This window comes from Syngnathus typhle, linkage group LG19 (assembly GCF_033458585.1).
Source record: "Syngnathus typhle isolate RoL2023-S1 ecotype Sweden linkage group LG19, RoL_Styp_1.0, whole genome shotgun sequence".
Classification (NCBI taxonomy): Eukaryota; Metazoa; Chordata; class Actinopteri; order Syngnathiformes; family Syngnathidae; genus Syngnathus; species Syngnathus typhle.
Window position 1 is genome coordinate 2,146,496 of NC_083756.1, and position 13,298 is coordinate 2,159,793.

Consider the following 13,298-nt stretch of genomic DNA (forward strand, 5'->3'; position numbering starts at 1 on the left):
TTCCTCTTTTTAAATCACACACACGGACTTGTCCAAGACTTAAAAAGCTTTATTCAATAACTTTACAATCGGACAGCATCTTAACGAGACATAATCCCACTGCAAAAGATTTTGAACAAATCACGTCGTTCCACCTTCCCTCTTAAAACAATTAACAGTAACACAAAGCATAAATAATGTCAGTCATGACATGTCTGCTGCATTATATCACAATTTAAAATAACACTGGCGCATAATAGAATCGAGATGACGTTTATTACCATCAAATGAGGTATTGATTTAAAAAATAAAATAAAATCATGCAATATTAAAGTTTGGCTTTGAAGTTTGCAAAGTTAGTGTTCACCTTAAAGCAAGAATTTTAAAACAATCATAAGACGCATCAATCATAATTTAACATCTGCCCAGTTAGACTCTCACAACACAGATTTTTAAAAGAAAAAAACACGTTATATAACTTAAGTGTACCAAACTGAACGCAGGGTCAGAATTCAGAGGTACATCCCTTTTGTGCTTCCACAAATAGGAATAAAGTAACAACATTAGCCACTTGGAACATTCAAAGCCTCCTCTTGGTCAGGAAGTTGCATTAGACAAACTTGAGCTTCCCGGTTGATCTCAACATGTGCTGACCAAACTGTAAAAACAAAAAAGACAATGTAAAAATGTCCCCTTTATTATTTGCTAATATTTGGACTTGGTTGCAATCCAATAATTGTTGTGCCTTGTTTACCAGAGAGCTCTCCGTAGGATGTTTGACTTGATCCACTTTGTGGTTGCGTGGTGATTGCGGGTACGTGTGCGCAAACTTCCTCTTGAGAGCCTGCGCGATGAGCGCCGCGGCGTCCACCGGCTCCTTAGGCTTGTCGCTCGTCTCCATCGCCCGACTGCTCACAAAAAACAAAAGCCAAGGTATGATGCTGATAAAATATTATTTTATCCTCATCATATCTTGACTGTTGTTACAAATATCCGTGTACTTACCTTTTGACGGATCTCAGCTTGACTTTGTTCATGTCCTTGAGGACATCCAGCATGCTCGGGAGTTCGGCGTGCGGCTTGAGCTCTGTCTGGCCTTGCGTCTTTTTGCCGCGCCGCTCCTTGATCAGGTCAATGGCGGAAAAGGTGCGCTGTAGTCCCGGAGGAGGAAGTGGAGGAGGAGGCGGAGGAGGTGGTGGGGGAGGCCCACTGCCACAAGGGGTGGGTGGCCAGGCACTTGTCCCAGTGGATGCATCTGAGGTCAGTGGTAGAAAAATGCAGAATTTGATACTCTACTGCCACTTATCGGGCATTTTGCGCATTACACCAAGAGGAGGAATTTCCCTACCTGTATGGGCGCTTTTCTCCTGGGCCAGTACGATCTGGGCTATTTGTGCTCGCAACTTTTCCAGTTCCGTTTCCAGCGCGCTGATCTTCTGGATGGCCTCGTCGTTAGCCGCGGTCGGACCCTGGGGGTCCGAGGGGCCCTGGTGGAGGCTGGGCAGTGAGCGCCGCCGGACCAGGCGGGTTCTCCGGGGACGAGGTGGACGGGTTCGGAATGCCAGACCCCGGGGAGCCCTTGAACTGCTGAGAAATAGTGGCAATTATTTTTGGGTCAATGTTGCAATGTTCAGATTCTGTAAATGTCAGGGACAGTAAAGTTAAGACGGCAGTGGCCGCAATGTGTTTAATTTCTCACCAAGGTCTGACATTATCTTCCTGCTGCTCCCTGTCGTCATCATCATCCTCCTGGTCGATCCAGGAGATGTCAGCGAGTGAGGCCACGACATGCTCCTTCCTCATACTGAGGACGCCTGCATCCTCGTCAAATGGATACAGCTGGGACAAAGAAAGGCCATGTTAGGTATCCACGCCATTGCATTAGCATGGTAATTGTTAGCTCGTTAGCGGTCCATCTCATTGGAAACAAAGAGAAAAGGATTCAGAGAATCGTTGCGAACAAACTGACCTAAAGCAGACTTACTGTATTCCGCATAACATAGGTTGGGCCGCTGGAAAGAAGAAAAGTGGGAAAAGGGGAGAAAGGCATGTTGAAAGAGAAGGGGAAAAAAGTGACAGCCAATATTCTCAAAAGAGCTGCAGTGTCACTCAGTGACTGTTTATAGTTGGACATAAGTCAACCAAGCTGGATGTCATGTCAACAAGTTGACGTAGAGGCGGGAGTCACATGACATTTCTGGTGGCTCTCTCACCTGAAAGTGAACCCTCGGGCAGGGTTTGAGCGGGAGGTTGCTCGCTATCCTCCTCACGATACTCCTCGAGGACCCGTAGGGTTTGGCTGATCCAAAAGTCTATTTGCACCACAAAAACATTTTGTTACAATTCTGCACACAAATGAGCCTGAAATTAATCCGTTCACCTACCAGATCCATTTCGATGTGTTCATAGTGTTTATTCATTGCTTCTGAGGCACTGAGAACGACGGGATGTTTGACGCACACTCGGATGGTGATGATGTCATAACCGTACAGGACTCTAATGGACAAACACATTTTATCTTATAGTATAGCAGAAACAATTTTGTGGTCACAATCTTATTAACTACTATTTTGTTAGATTTTTAAAACTGTAGTTTGTTTGCTAAGTGACGTTTGTAAAATGACAGTATCCTGCTGTTTTAATCATATTTTTCGAACCTTATTCAAAGACGCACTTGCATCATGTCAAACACGCATGACATCAATGACATTTGCAAAAACAATCTTCCTCAAAAACTTGAATTTATTAACAATAAAGCTATCGCAGTGCAAACTCTTATTCGATCTTAACCGCAATGTGAAATATTAATAAAAAATATTAAAAACAATAAAACGTTTGTAGGCAACACCTATACTGGCTGTTATAAAATTTGACAAGTAGACAGCAAAAAAACTGCAAATCACAAATCCCATTGTCTTATTTATATGGCATAAATGACACAATTCGAGTTAAAACTATCATCTGCTCGCTTTTATTCGTAGATCCTTACGACTTGATGGTAAATTTAGCCATCGTAGCTAACCAGATTGAACCAATTTTTGGGAGCTACGAAAGCAACGTCAACGGTTGAAATCAAGGAAAAGGAACGCTTCGACGCATTTGATTAAGTGTCGTAAAACATTTACAAAGTGTTAAATATCTATTAGTATACCTTATAAAATATGTCTGGGAGCTTTTCTGACAACCTTTACAGTAGTTTCCACCTTGTTGCGCCGTCGGACATGTCCCGTAAGGGAGGTGACTACGGAGGTAGTCATTAAAATCGCTGAACCAATTGGATTATGGGGATTAAAATCCCCTTCTTTCGCAGTACACCACCGCTATTTGACAATCGTGTTGATTGTCATCTATTATAGCCAATATAATATAGGCATTTTAACAAAGCTCTCTTACGATAGGCTTTCAATCTAGTCGCTCAAAAAAGACTGTCCAATCATGTAGTGGACTTTTAGAGTGCGCTCGATTATTAGTTTTGTGTGTCCCGTCTTAAATGTGGCGTGTTTTAAACACCTGGGAACCACGACAGCCGCTAAAGTTAAATATTTTCGACGAGCGTACCCACTGACGTGCTCCAAAACCCAAAACAGAGTGCACTGCAGCTAGCTAAACGGGCATAATAGAAGAAAAGGCGGAGGGCCCAGCGGTTATTCACTTACATTACCAAAGGTTGTTTTTAAAACTGCGACATTTTGTTTCTCCGCGCGACATATCTGTGTCTTGTGTCACCCACGTTTGGCCGTGGCTGTCTCATGGTTTCGTCGAATACTGACTGAAAGGTAAGGTTGAATTGAGTTAGCTTTAGCATAGCCTGGCGACCTGTCTCGGTCTTTTACTAGGGCGAAATTTGAGGTGAGGCTCGGGGTCGAACAAAACGTCACCAAATATTTACGTTCAAATGCTTTGTTTCCTTCAGTTTGGGTATTTATACGAATGTCATGAACTTTGTAAAAATACATTTAATGAAGCATTAAGCTCGTCAGGTTTGAATAGTCCACGTAAATTGAAATGTTAGCAATTCCTTTGTTTTTATGTGCCTCAAAACCTTATTAGCTGTGTCCACGGACGACTATTGTGTTGTACAAGTGCTCTAATGATAAATAGGTCAACCAATTGCTGCTTTAAGCTTCTTAAATTCCCTTTTTGGCCTAGTTCCTAATCTCTTACACCATTTTGTTACTTAACATTCACAATTCAAAGCTTTGATACAAATAATAGCAAGCACCGTTTCCCCTTTCTTATTATATGATCCTCTGAAAGGTATTCTAAATACCGTGTTTTTCCATGCATAGTGCGCAAAGTTTAACAAATTTATTGTCCTAAAATCTGGGGTGCGCATTATGCATGGGTACAACAGTTTTTGAAGAAAATCTCCCTCAAAATAAAACTTGAAATCACACCTTTCTTTTTGTTTGTTGTCAATCGCGCATCGCATTCAGCCATCCTGCCCAACACACTTAGTCAGCAAAATTCATAATTGACGACACATCGTTTGATGCAATCCTTGATGGTGTGTTATTCTCAAATATTGTTTGTTTTTTAATCTCCATCGCAAACCGGATATCAAACGGAGGCCGCCATTACAGATGCGCAGAACGGGTGCGCAAGACACGTCAGCTATATAAAGAGAGGGGGTTCAGTTCTCTACCTAAATGCGTTTTACAGGTAATATTTTATTTCACAACACTTTGCCTTGTTCCTTTCTTCTCTGCTGTTCACTTCAAACACGCTCCATACGAACACAATGCTCTCGTATCAGACGCTTGCTCAATCACCTGCTCGTTTGCTGTCACAATGTACCCTACACAAATCCGAAACATTTCTTCGCTATCGAGTTTGTTAGCGCATGCGCAGTGATACTGACCGGCAGAATAACATCTGGTTGTTCCAAAGATGTTTTTTTTTCTGAAATAATTTTACGTTTACGGACTTAAGAGTCAAAGTTTGGGTGCGTATTATACATGGGTACAGGCTTTTTTCCTGCATCGACATGCCATTTTTAGGGTGCGTATTATGTACGGGGGCGCATTATGCATGGAAAAACACGGTATATATGAGGAAATCCTGTACTACTCGTGAACCAGGGTTGCAGCTATACCCTAATTGTTTTGTACATTAATTAGTCTTTGATTCTTATAAAGAACGGGACATAATTTCATGCAATGCTTTTAGGGAGCATCAAATTCGCTCACTGTATTGAATATGACATTATTGTGTTTTCTGTTGCAGTCAGGTGGAGTTCGGTTGGATGTGCGTGGCCGCCGGACGGGAGGCGCCATGAGTGCGGAGTTGGATGCGCTGGCGGTGGTGAACCAGCTGCGGGACCTCGCCGCAGACCCCCTCAACCGCAGGGCCATCGTAGAGGATGAGGGATGTTTACCGGGGCTCATCCTTTTCCTAGACCACCCAAACCCGCAGGTGGTCTACTCTGCATTGCTGGTAGGTTTGTTGCTATATGATAAACAACATACATTTGGTAGTTTGAATTTACTGTAAAACTAAAAAAAAAAAAAAAAAAAAAAGCTTCTGGAATAACTGTTGCTTGACAGAAACCTGTGAAGCGTAACTAAACACTGAGCCACGACATGCTGGCTGCCCCCTATCTCATCCTCGTGTGTGTTGATGTTTGTAGGCTGTGCGCTACCTGGCAGAATGTCGAGCCAACCGGGAGAAGATGAAGGGCGAGCTGGGCATGATGCTGAGTTTGCAGAATGTCATGCAGAAGCAAGTGGTGCACACACACAAACCATTTGAGATGGGCTGCAATGGTTCTTTAAAGCAGCATGGACATGCCCCACAAACATAATATTGCAACAAGTCTTTTTTTTTTTTTAATTGTGCAGAAATAGAAAAAACCCAAACAAAATTTGTGAATATATTAACATGACAGTATAGACCAGGGGTGGGCAAACCTTTTGACTCGCGGGCCGAACTGGGTTCTAAATTTAGACCGGAGGGCCGAACCAGGAGCAGATGGACGTAGTGTTTGTGTGAAGTAATATAAGCGACCTGTAAAGGTCATTGCATAAAAGATTTTGGCCTTCAGTAGGTAGTAAAGCATGGATAATCCAAACAAGCATTAAAAAAATAATAATAAAATCACTAAAAACTGCTATCAGTGATTCTCATAAAATACGACACTGTTATTATGAATAACAGTCTCCATCACTTCAGTGCTTGCAGGTCAGATTAATGAAAGATGTTTATCTTATGAGATCACATCAAACGGCAAACATTCTGACCAAATATATCATCTTGAAGAATCGGTGAAAGCATACATCCAAATAAAGTAATCAAAACTGCAACACAGTGAGGCGTATCTGAAAATCAGAGCAGAGTTTTAACTCACAAACACCTGGTAACAGAGGTGAGGAAATGGGAAACACTTGCTTAAAGTAAGCCTTAAGAACTTTACAGGTTAAGATTAGTCGCAAACAGGTGGTGCATCAATGTCCTTGAGCACCCTGCATTGTTTGAAAATGAGAATGGTCGCTAGTTTCAATCCCTGCTATGTGTACAAATCATATTCAAAATGCATTTTTTTACAACAAACTTGAGAGCCTCCCCTTCATTTTCAGTGGGAATAGTGTTGTTGGTCTCCCTTTTTTGCTAGTGCGTCATAGTCTGGAGTAAAATTTGTTGTGGCAATTCTTAGGACAGATCTGACGTGTTGGTCCGTTTACCTCGATCTGTGACAGGTTGATGTTGATGTTCATGTGGCTGAACGTCGCGTACGTCGAGCCAAATTGGCCACTCTTTTTTTAAACACTTGGCACTGTCTCCACCTTGCTTTTCCTTGGGCGACTCATTTTAATAGAAGGATTCCAGGGGAAGGTTTGCGTAAAACTGTATCTGAAAGCTCAGCGCGCGAATTACAAGAATGCTGTCGTCACAGCCCACGCTCTAAATTCGGGACTGATACAAATAGAGCGCGAGTGCGCCATGTCCGTACTACTGAGTACGTACACGCACTTGTGAGTGTGCACTGAGCTTTCTGACACGGCTTCCGGCAGTAAATGCGCAGGCGAGCGCTTCCCCATCTACTGGGGAAACGCAGTTATTGCAGGCAAAATGACCAAAACAAAAGGTTTAATAATACAATTTATTCAGGGTTGCCGGGCCGGATTAAACGGTCCGGCCCGCGGGCTGTAGTCTGCCCACCCCTGGTATAGACATTAGACAAACTTTGTGAAAAGGAAGGAACAATTTAAAGCAGGGGAGTCAAACTCATTTTTTCCGCGGGCCGCATTGTAGTCTTCTTTCAGAGGGCCATTATGACTGTCAACCCAAATAAATGTATGATCACCTCATATTATATACAGTAAAAGCTACAAAACAAAGACAAGTAAAAACTGGTCAAATATGTTTAAAAATGTTTTATTAAAAGTAAAGACAATTTGCAATTCTAGTAATGACACACGAATTTGATGCACAATTTGTCTTCGCGGGCCACATAAAATGATGTGGCGGGCCGTATCTGGCCCCCGGGCCTTGAGTTTGTTTGACACGTGATTTAAAGGAAACATTTCTGTGGTCTAACACGTTTTCTCTGTTCATCCGTCCGTGAAGGAGCACGTCACCCGGTGAAACCAAACTGCTGGCCTCGGAGATCTACGAGATCTTCCAGTCGGCCGGTAAAGAGGAAGCAGAGCAGGCAGAGGCGGCGGCCGCCTCATGCCGACGGAAGGCTCAGTTCTTCCTCGGCTCCAATAATAAGAGGGCCAAGACGGTCGTGCTGCACATTGACGGCCTGGACGACTCGGTAGGTGGCCATCCGTGATATGTGAGCTTCCTCCAGTGATGCAAGAAAGAATAACCACATTGAAATTTCTGGCTTTGCTTTTACGTTATGTTTAATGTATAATGGAAAAAAACAAAACAAGACTATAAATCTTTACTCAATTATTCCTTTTTGCTTCCTGCCTGGCGAGCAGACTCGCAGGAGCTTATGCGAGGAGGCCTTGCTGAAGATCCGAGGGGTCATCAGCTTTACTTTCCAGATGGCCGTCAAGAGATGCGTTGTCAGGATCCGCTCTGACCTTAAAGCTGACGTAAGCAAGCGCAATGCTTGTTGTCTCGGATCTGAAACTTCATGCACACCATCTTTCGGGAGCCAACCCACTTAATAAAAAAATAATGTGATATGTGACAGGCGTTGGGTACAGCCATCAACTCCACTAAAGTGATGAAAGCCCAACAGGTGTTGAGGACAGACGACGGAGGAGAGGTGAGGACGACCCATTTCCTTTTGAACATGACAAAAAAATGTGAAAATAATCATCATAATTATGATAATAACTACTGCTAGTAGTGTTTGGTAACTGCTGTATGTCAGTAGCTGAGGACAGACGACGGAGGAGAGGTGAGGACGACCCATTTCCTTTTGAACATGACAAAAAAATGTGAAAATAATCATCATAATTATGATAATAACTACTGCTAGTAGTGTTTGGTAACTGCTGTATGTCAGTACCTGCTATGACCAACAGCCGGCAGGCTTGGCTCAGTCATGACTTCAAGCAAGGAGCTCATGTTGAACAACTACTGGCATTTTTTTAGTGGTGGCTAGGATGCTCCCTTTGAAAAAGGACAAAAAAGAAAATTTCACTTGATGTGTTAGAATGCCCATGGGCATCGAATGGGCAGAATCTTACAAGCCAAAAGTAAGTCGCTCTTACTGACGGACCATTTTTATCCTGTTTTTTTATAGTGCCACTTATTAGTACAGTTTAATCCAAATGATCCAGATTTGGGCTTTTGGAATACACGTGAACCATTAAAAGTCCTACTTAATGTCTTGGAATGCTGTGTGTGTGTGTGTGTGTGTGCGTGTGTGTGTGTGTGCGCGCGCGTGCGTGTGTGCGTGTGTGTGCGCGTGTGTCGCAGCTGATCATGCCGTTCCAGGAGGACGGCGAGGGCGCGTCAGTGGTGGAGGAGAACACGGACATTCCGGACTACCTGCCCGAGGAGGAGAGTCCGTCGCAGGATCCGGACAAGGCGGTGACGCGCATGGGATCTGTCGCGGACGGAATGGGCTGGCTCAACACCGCCGCCAACTTCCTGACTCGTTCCTTCTATTGGTGACCCCGCCACTCTCCCCATCATTTTACCACAATACCGAGTCAGCATGATTTACACAGACGCACAAGCACGCACACAGAGTGACGTTGTGTGCGTATACTAAGCGTACGCTAGCTAGCCGCTGTATATCCCAAACTAAAGGACTTGAAATCAGCTGACACCAAGGATGCTCATACCATGAAATTGGGAGATTTTTTTTGTTTTCTGCATGACCCACCTCGTACCTACCAACGAGAATATTTATCATACTAATATTTTCACACTTTTTTATTTTTTACTTTAACATGCATCAGTGCCAATCTTGCCCCCAAAATTCTTTTGCGTGCCTTTTATTTTTTTGCGGAACATTTTTCTGTATTTATTCATTTTTGGAGCATCCTTAGAGAGCGCAGAATATGTGGCTTTTTCTTTTGGTGGCCATTTTAATCCCCCTAGAGCTGTAATAATAATGATAATAACACTTAAAAATACATCAAATGAATGCTTATTATTTTTCTCTGTTTTGAGAATTTGGGCTTATTTCCTTTAGGAAACAAATAATACAACCTACTGTTATTATTTCTCACCTCCAATGGCCCCTGATCGGAAAAGTGAGAGTACCCCGATACTACACATTAATAAAAGTATCACGTGTACATTTTGTAAATGGTGCTTCACTCAAGCCCAAGTAACTCTGAAACATTCTGTCTGGTTTTTTTTTTTGCGCGGCAAACGCCACAAAATTGAAATCTCTGTTGCCGAAAGTGCTTACCTCCCATCCCAGGTTTGCCCGTTATCTTGCCGGCATTACGTCTCTCATAATTAACGTCCTGTACATAACAATGCGACACAGCGTAGCGCTGACTAGGCCACTTGTCTCATCTCTTGTTAGTCAAGGTCGTAACACAGCGGTGTGACCTAAATTTAGCGGTGGTGGCTACATCCTGGTAAGCCATCTTTTTCAAGACATTGCATTACAATGATCAGTATTTTTTGTTTAACTGTTTGTCATCCTCGCGTGTTGCTCCGTGTCCTCACTTTTGAGCCCAATGACAGAAATGTACAGACGTCCGCCCGTGTAATATACTGTAATGCTCATTCCTGTCAAATGACCATAAACTTCAAATTCAACTTTGTTGTTTTTGTGCAGTTTTCTTCTTCAATGTTAAATCACTTTTTCTTGAAATGAAAGGTGCCTTAGGGTAGTAAGGGAGGCAATCCAGCTGCCCCAGCTTTTGCATGGTGCTGGTGGCCAGGCAGCAGGCAGCAGCCAAGGCCCAGCTGCAGGCCCTGGAGCAACACTGTTGGACTGTGATGTCACTTCCTGCTGAGCCACTTCATTAGGTACACATGCTAATATGTGACACTTGTTGACAAAAGTATCAATAAATTATAAGAATATATAAATGTGTAGAATTGGTTGACAAAACACATTGAAAATACAACTACGATTAACCACACAGTTTCAAGTTATCATATACAAAAAAAACATCCAATAATAAATTGGTAGCTTTTAAAAGCAAATGGAGCTGCACTTGCTGATCCCGCATTTCAATCTACAATAAATTATCGCACTCACCGCCTTGCAATCATAATTGTCAGTATCCGTGCAGCCATCAGCTTGCTTTTACTGGTGAATACTGTAGACGAGGCGCTTTATTGTGCATTAAATGATGTTCTGGAGGGATTCGTATGCTTCCATATAATGACATTAAATATGATATTAGTCCTTTTTGAGAAGCTTGTCCACATGAGACACTTTGCCTTGGCTAAAAGCCAATCAACTGTCCTATCGCGACAGCGCCCGTGTCTATTTGCATTTGTATGTGGGCGTGCGTTGAGTGTTCCGCTGCGGTGCGACGGCAGGCCAAGTCAACGCTATCGGCCGTAAATCCCAGCGGTGGCGGCCGGGGTGGCAGGAAATGATGTGACTGGCAATTTATGTCAAATAATTTTAGAGGATGCGGCGAGCGTGGCGGGAGTGATAACTCTTCTTTTTCCTTCCCCGGGAGCTTTAATTGAGGCATTTCTCTTGATCTCTGTTGTTGAGATGTAATGTCGCTCGTTATCGCGCCCGAGCGAAGGTCATCCTGACTGTTTGAGCATCGCGCAACGTTGACGCAAGACTCCTGACCCTGACGGAGAAAGAGAAATACAGCAGTGTCTCAAATCATCTTGACTCATTGAAATGAATAGAAATGCAATTAATCTGTTCCAGCCTCAGCCCTTCAAAAATTGTAATGATTTTTACATAAATTTTTTTAGTCAAATTCTACAGCAATTGAATGGCCATTGTGCTTGCCTTCTACGTTGAGCATCTAGAACAGGGGTGGGCAAACCTTTTAACTCGCGGGCCGAACTGGGTTCTAAATTTAGACCGGAGGGCCGAACCAGGAGCAGATGGACGTAGTGTTTGTGTGAAGTAATATAAGCGACCTGTAAAGGTCATTGCATGAAAGATTTTGGCCTTCAGTAGGTAGTAAAGCATGGATACTCCAAACAAGTTTTTTCAAAACAAATGCATTTATTAACAGCATTAAAAAAAAAAAAATCACTAAAAAACTGCTATCAGTGATTCTCACAAAATACGATACCCGTTATTATGAATAACAGTCTCCATCACTTCAGTGCCTGCGGGTCAGAATAATGAAAGATGTTTATCTTATGAGATCACATCAAAAGGCAAACATTCTGACCAAATATATCATCTTGAAGAATTGGTGAAAGCATACATCCAAATAAAGTAATCAAAACTGCAACACGGTGAGGGGTATCTGAAAATCAGAGCAGAGTTTTAACTCACAAACACCTGGTAACAAACGTGAGGCAACGGGAAACACTTGCTTAAAGTAAGCCTTAAGAACTTTACAGGTTAAGATTAGTCGCAAACAGGTGGTGCATCAATGTCCTTGAGCATCCTGCATTGTTTGAAATGAGAATGGTCGCTAGTTTCAATCCCTGCTATGTGCACAAATCATTTTCAAAATGCATTTTTTTACAACAAACTTGAGAGCCTCCCCTTCATTTTCAGTGGGAACAGTGTTGTTGGTCTCCCTTTTTTGCTAGTGCGTCATAGTCTGGAGTAAAATTTGTTGTGGCAATTCTTAGGAGAGATCCGACGTGTTGGTCCGTTTACCTCGATCTGTGACAGGTTGATGTTGATATTCATGTGGCTGAACGTCACTTCGCGTACGTCGAGCCAAATTGGCCACTCTTTTTTTAAACACTCGGCACTGTCTCCACCTTGCTTTCCCTTGGGCGACTCATTTTAATAGAAGGATTCCAGGGGGAAGGTTTGCGTGAAACTATATCTGAAAGCTCAGCGCGCGAATTACAAGAATGCTGTCGTCACCGCCCAGGCTCTAAATTCGGGACTGATACAAATAGAGCGCGAGTGCGCCATGTCCGTACTACTGAGTACGTACACGCACTTGTGAGTGTGCACCGAGCTTTCTGACACGGCTTCCGGCAGTAAATGCGCAGGCGAGCGGTTCCCCATCTACTGGGGAAACGCAGTCATTGCAGGCAAAATGACCAAAACAAAAGGTTTAATAATACAATTTATTCAGGGTTGGCGGGCCAGATTAAACGGTCCCGTGGGCCGGATGTGGCCCGCGGGCCGTAGTTTGCCCACCACTGATCTAGAAGCAAGACGTCTGTACTAGGGGTGTAAATCGCGGGTTTTGTCACGATACGATATCATATGGATACAAAGAACTACGATACGATATTTGCCGATATCTTAAAGCCTGCTGCGATTCGTTCACGATATATCGCGATATAGTGCTCTACGATCGATATATATATTTTTTAAAATAAAAAATATAGAACAATATCCTGATTTATAACAATTCATACGCAAAATCAACAAGGTATTGCAAACTCTTTATTTAGGAAATTACAAGAGTATTGTAGTATACAAAGTGCTTATTTTAACAGTGAACTTTGATGTCGTGTTTTTTCTTTAAATGTGCGGCGAGATTTGTGCTCCCTGAATATTTGATCACCGCATGGCAGGATTTACAAACTGCACGTGTCTTGTCCGTTGAGCCATCTTTTCTTTGGAATCCAAAGTGCTTCCAAACGAATGACTTGAAGCCTAAAGGGGAGCAAATTTCCTCGTCTTTTTGGACACTAGCCATAGCACCAGCCCAGGAGCCGCGTACTAGTTGTCGACTCCCCTTTCACGTGCCTGCTCTGCTCACAACACAACAACGCCGCGCGCACTGCTCCCGGAAAAAGGAAGCGAGCAACAATGAACT

General features: G+C 43.0%; 2 protein-coding genes across 5 annotated transcripts; one reads left to right on the plus strand and one right to left on the minus strand.

The window, feature by feature from the left end:
• Positions 1 to 28: 28 nt before the first annotated feature.
• mtfr1 (mitochondrial fission regulator 1) lies at positions 29 to 3,266 on the minus strand. Of its 3 annotated transcripts, none has more exons than XM_061266427.1 (8): positions 3,131 to 3,266; positions 2,364 to 2,475; positions 2,193 to 2,291; positions 1,679 to 1,818; positions 1,328 to 1,563; positions 985 to 1,234; positions 734 to 887; positions 29 to 637 (listed from the first exon to the last, which is right to left on the minus strand). In XM_061266427.1, the coding sequence occupies exons 2-8, from the start codon at positions 2,397 to 2,399 to the stop codon at positions 590 to 592; spliced, it is 963 nt and encodes a 320-aa protein (XP_061122411.1). In that variant the 5' UTR covers positions 2,400 to 2,475; positions 3,131 to 3,266; the 3' UTR covers positions 29 to 589. The 3 variants fall into 3 exon arrangements, with proteins under 3 accessions (XP_061122411.1, XP_061122410.1, XP_061122412.1); XM_061266426.1 differs by having other exon boundaries at positions 1,328 to 1,566; XM_061266428.1 differs by lacking the exon at positions 3,131 to 3,266 and adding an exon at positions 1,964 to 1,991 and having other exon boundaries at positions 1,328 to 1,566; positions 2,364 to 2,407.
• Positions 3,267 to 3,448: 182 nt separating this feature from the next.
• armc1 (armadillo repeat containing 1) lies at positions 3,449 to 10,167 on the plus strand. 2 transcript variants are annotated; one of them, XM_061266429.1, is made up of 7 exons: positions 3,449 to 3,755; positions 5,206 to 5,415; positions 5,609 to 5,700; positions 7,546 to 7,738; positions 7,911 to 8,027; positions 8,129 to 8,203; positions 8,863 to 10,167. In XM_061266429.1, exons 2-7 carry the CDS (start codon positions 5,254 to 5,256, stop codon positions 9,058 to 9,060), a joined length of 837 nt encoding a protein of 278 aa, XP_061122413.1. In that variant the 5' UTR covers positions 3,449 to 3,755; positions 5,206 to 5,253; the 3' UTR covers positions 9,061 to 10,167. The 2 variants fall into 2 exon arrangements, with proteins under 2 accessions (XP_061122413.1, XP_061122414.1); XM_061266430.1 differs by lacking the exon at positions 3,449 to 3,755 and adding an exon at positions 3,762 to 4,641.
• Positions 10,168 to 13,298: the final 3,131 nt, after the last annotated feature.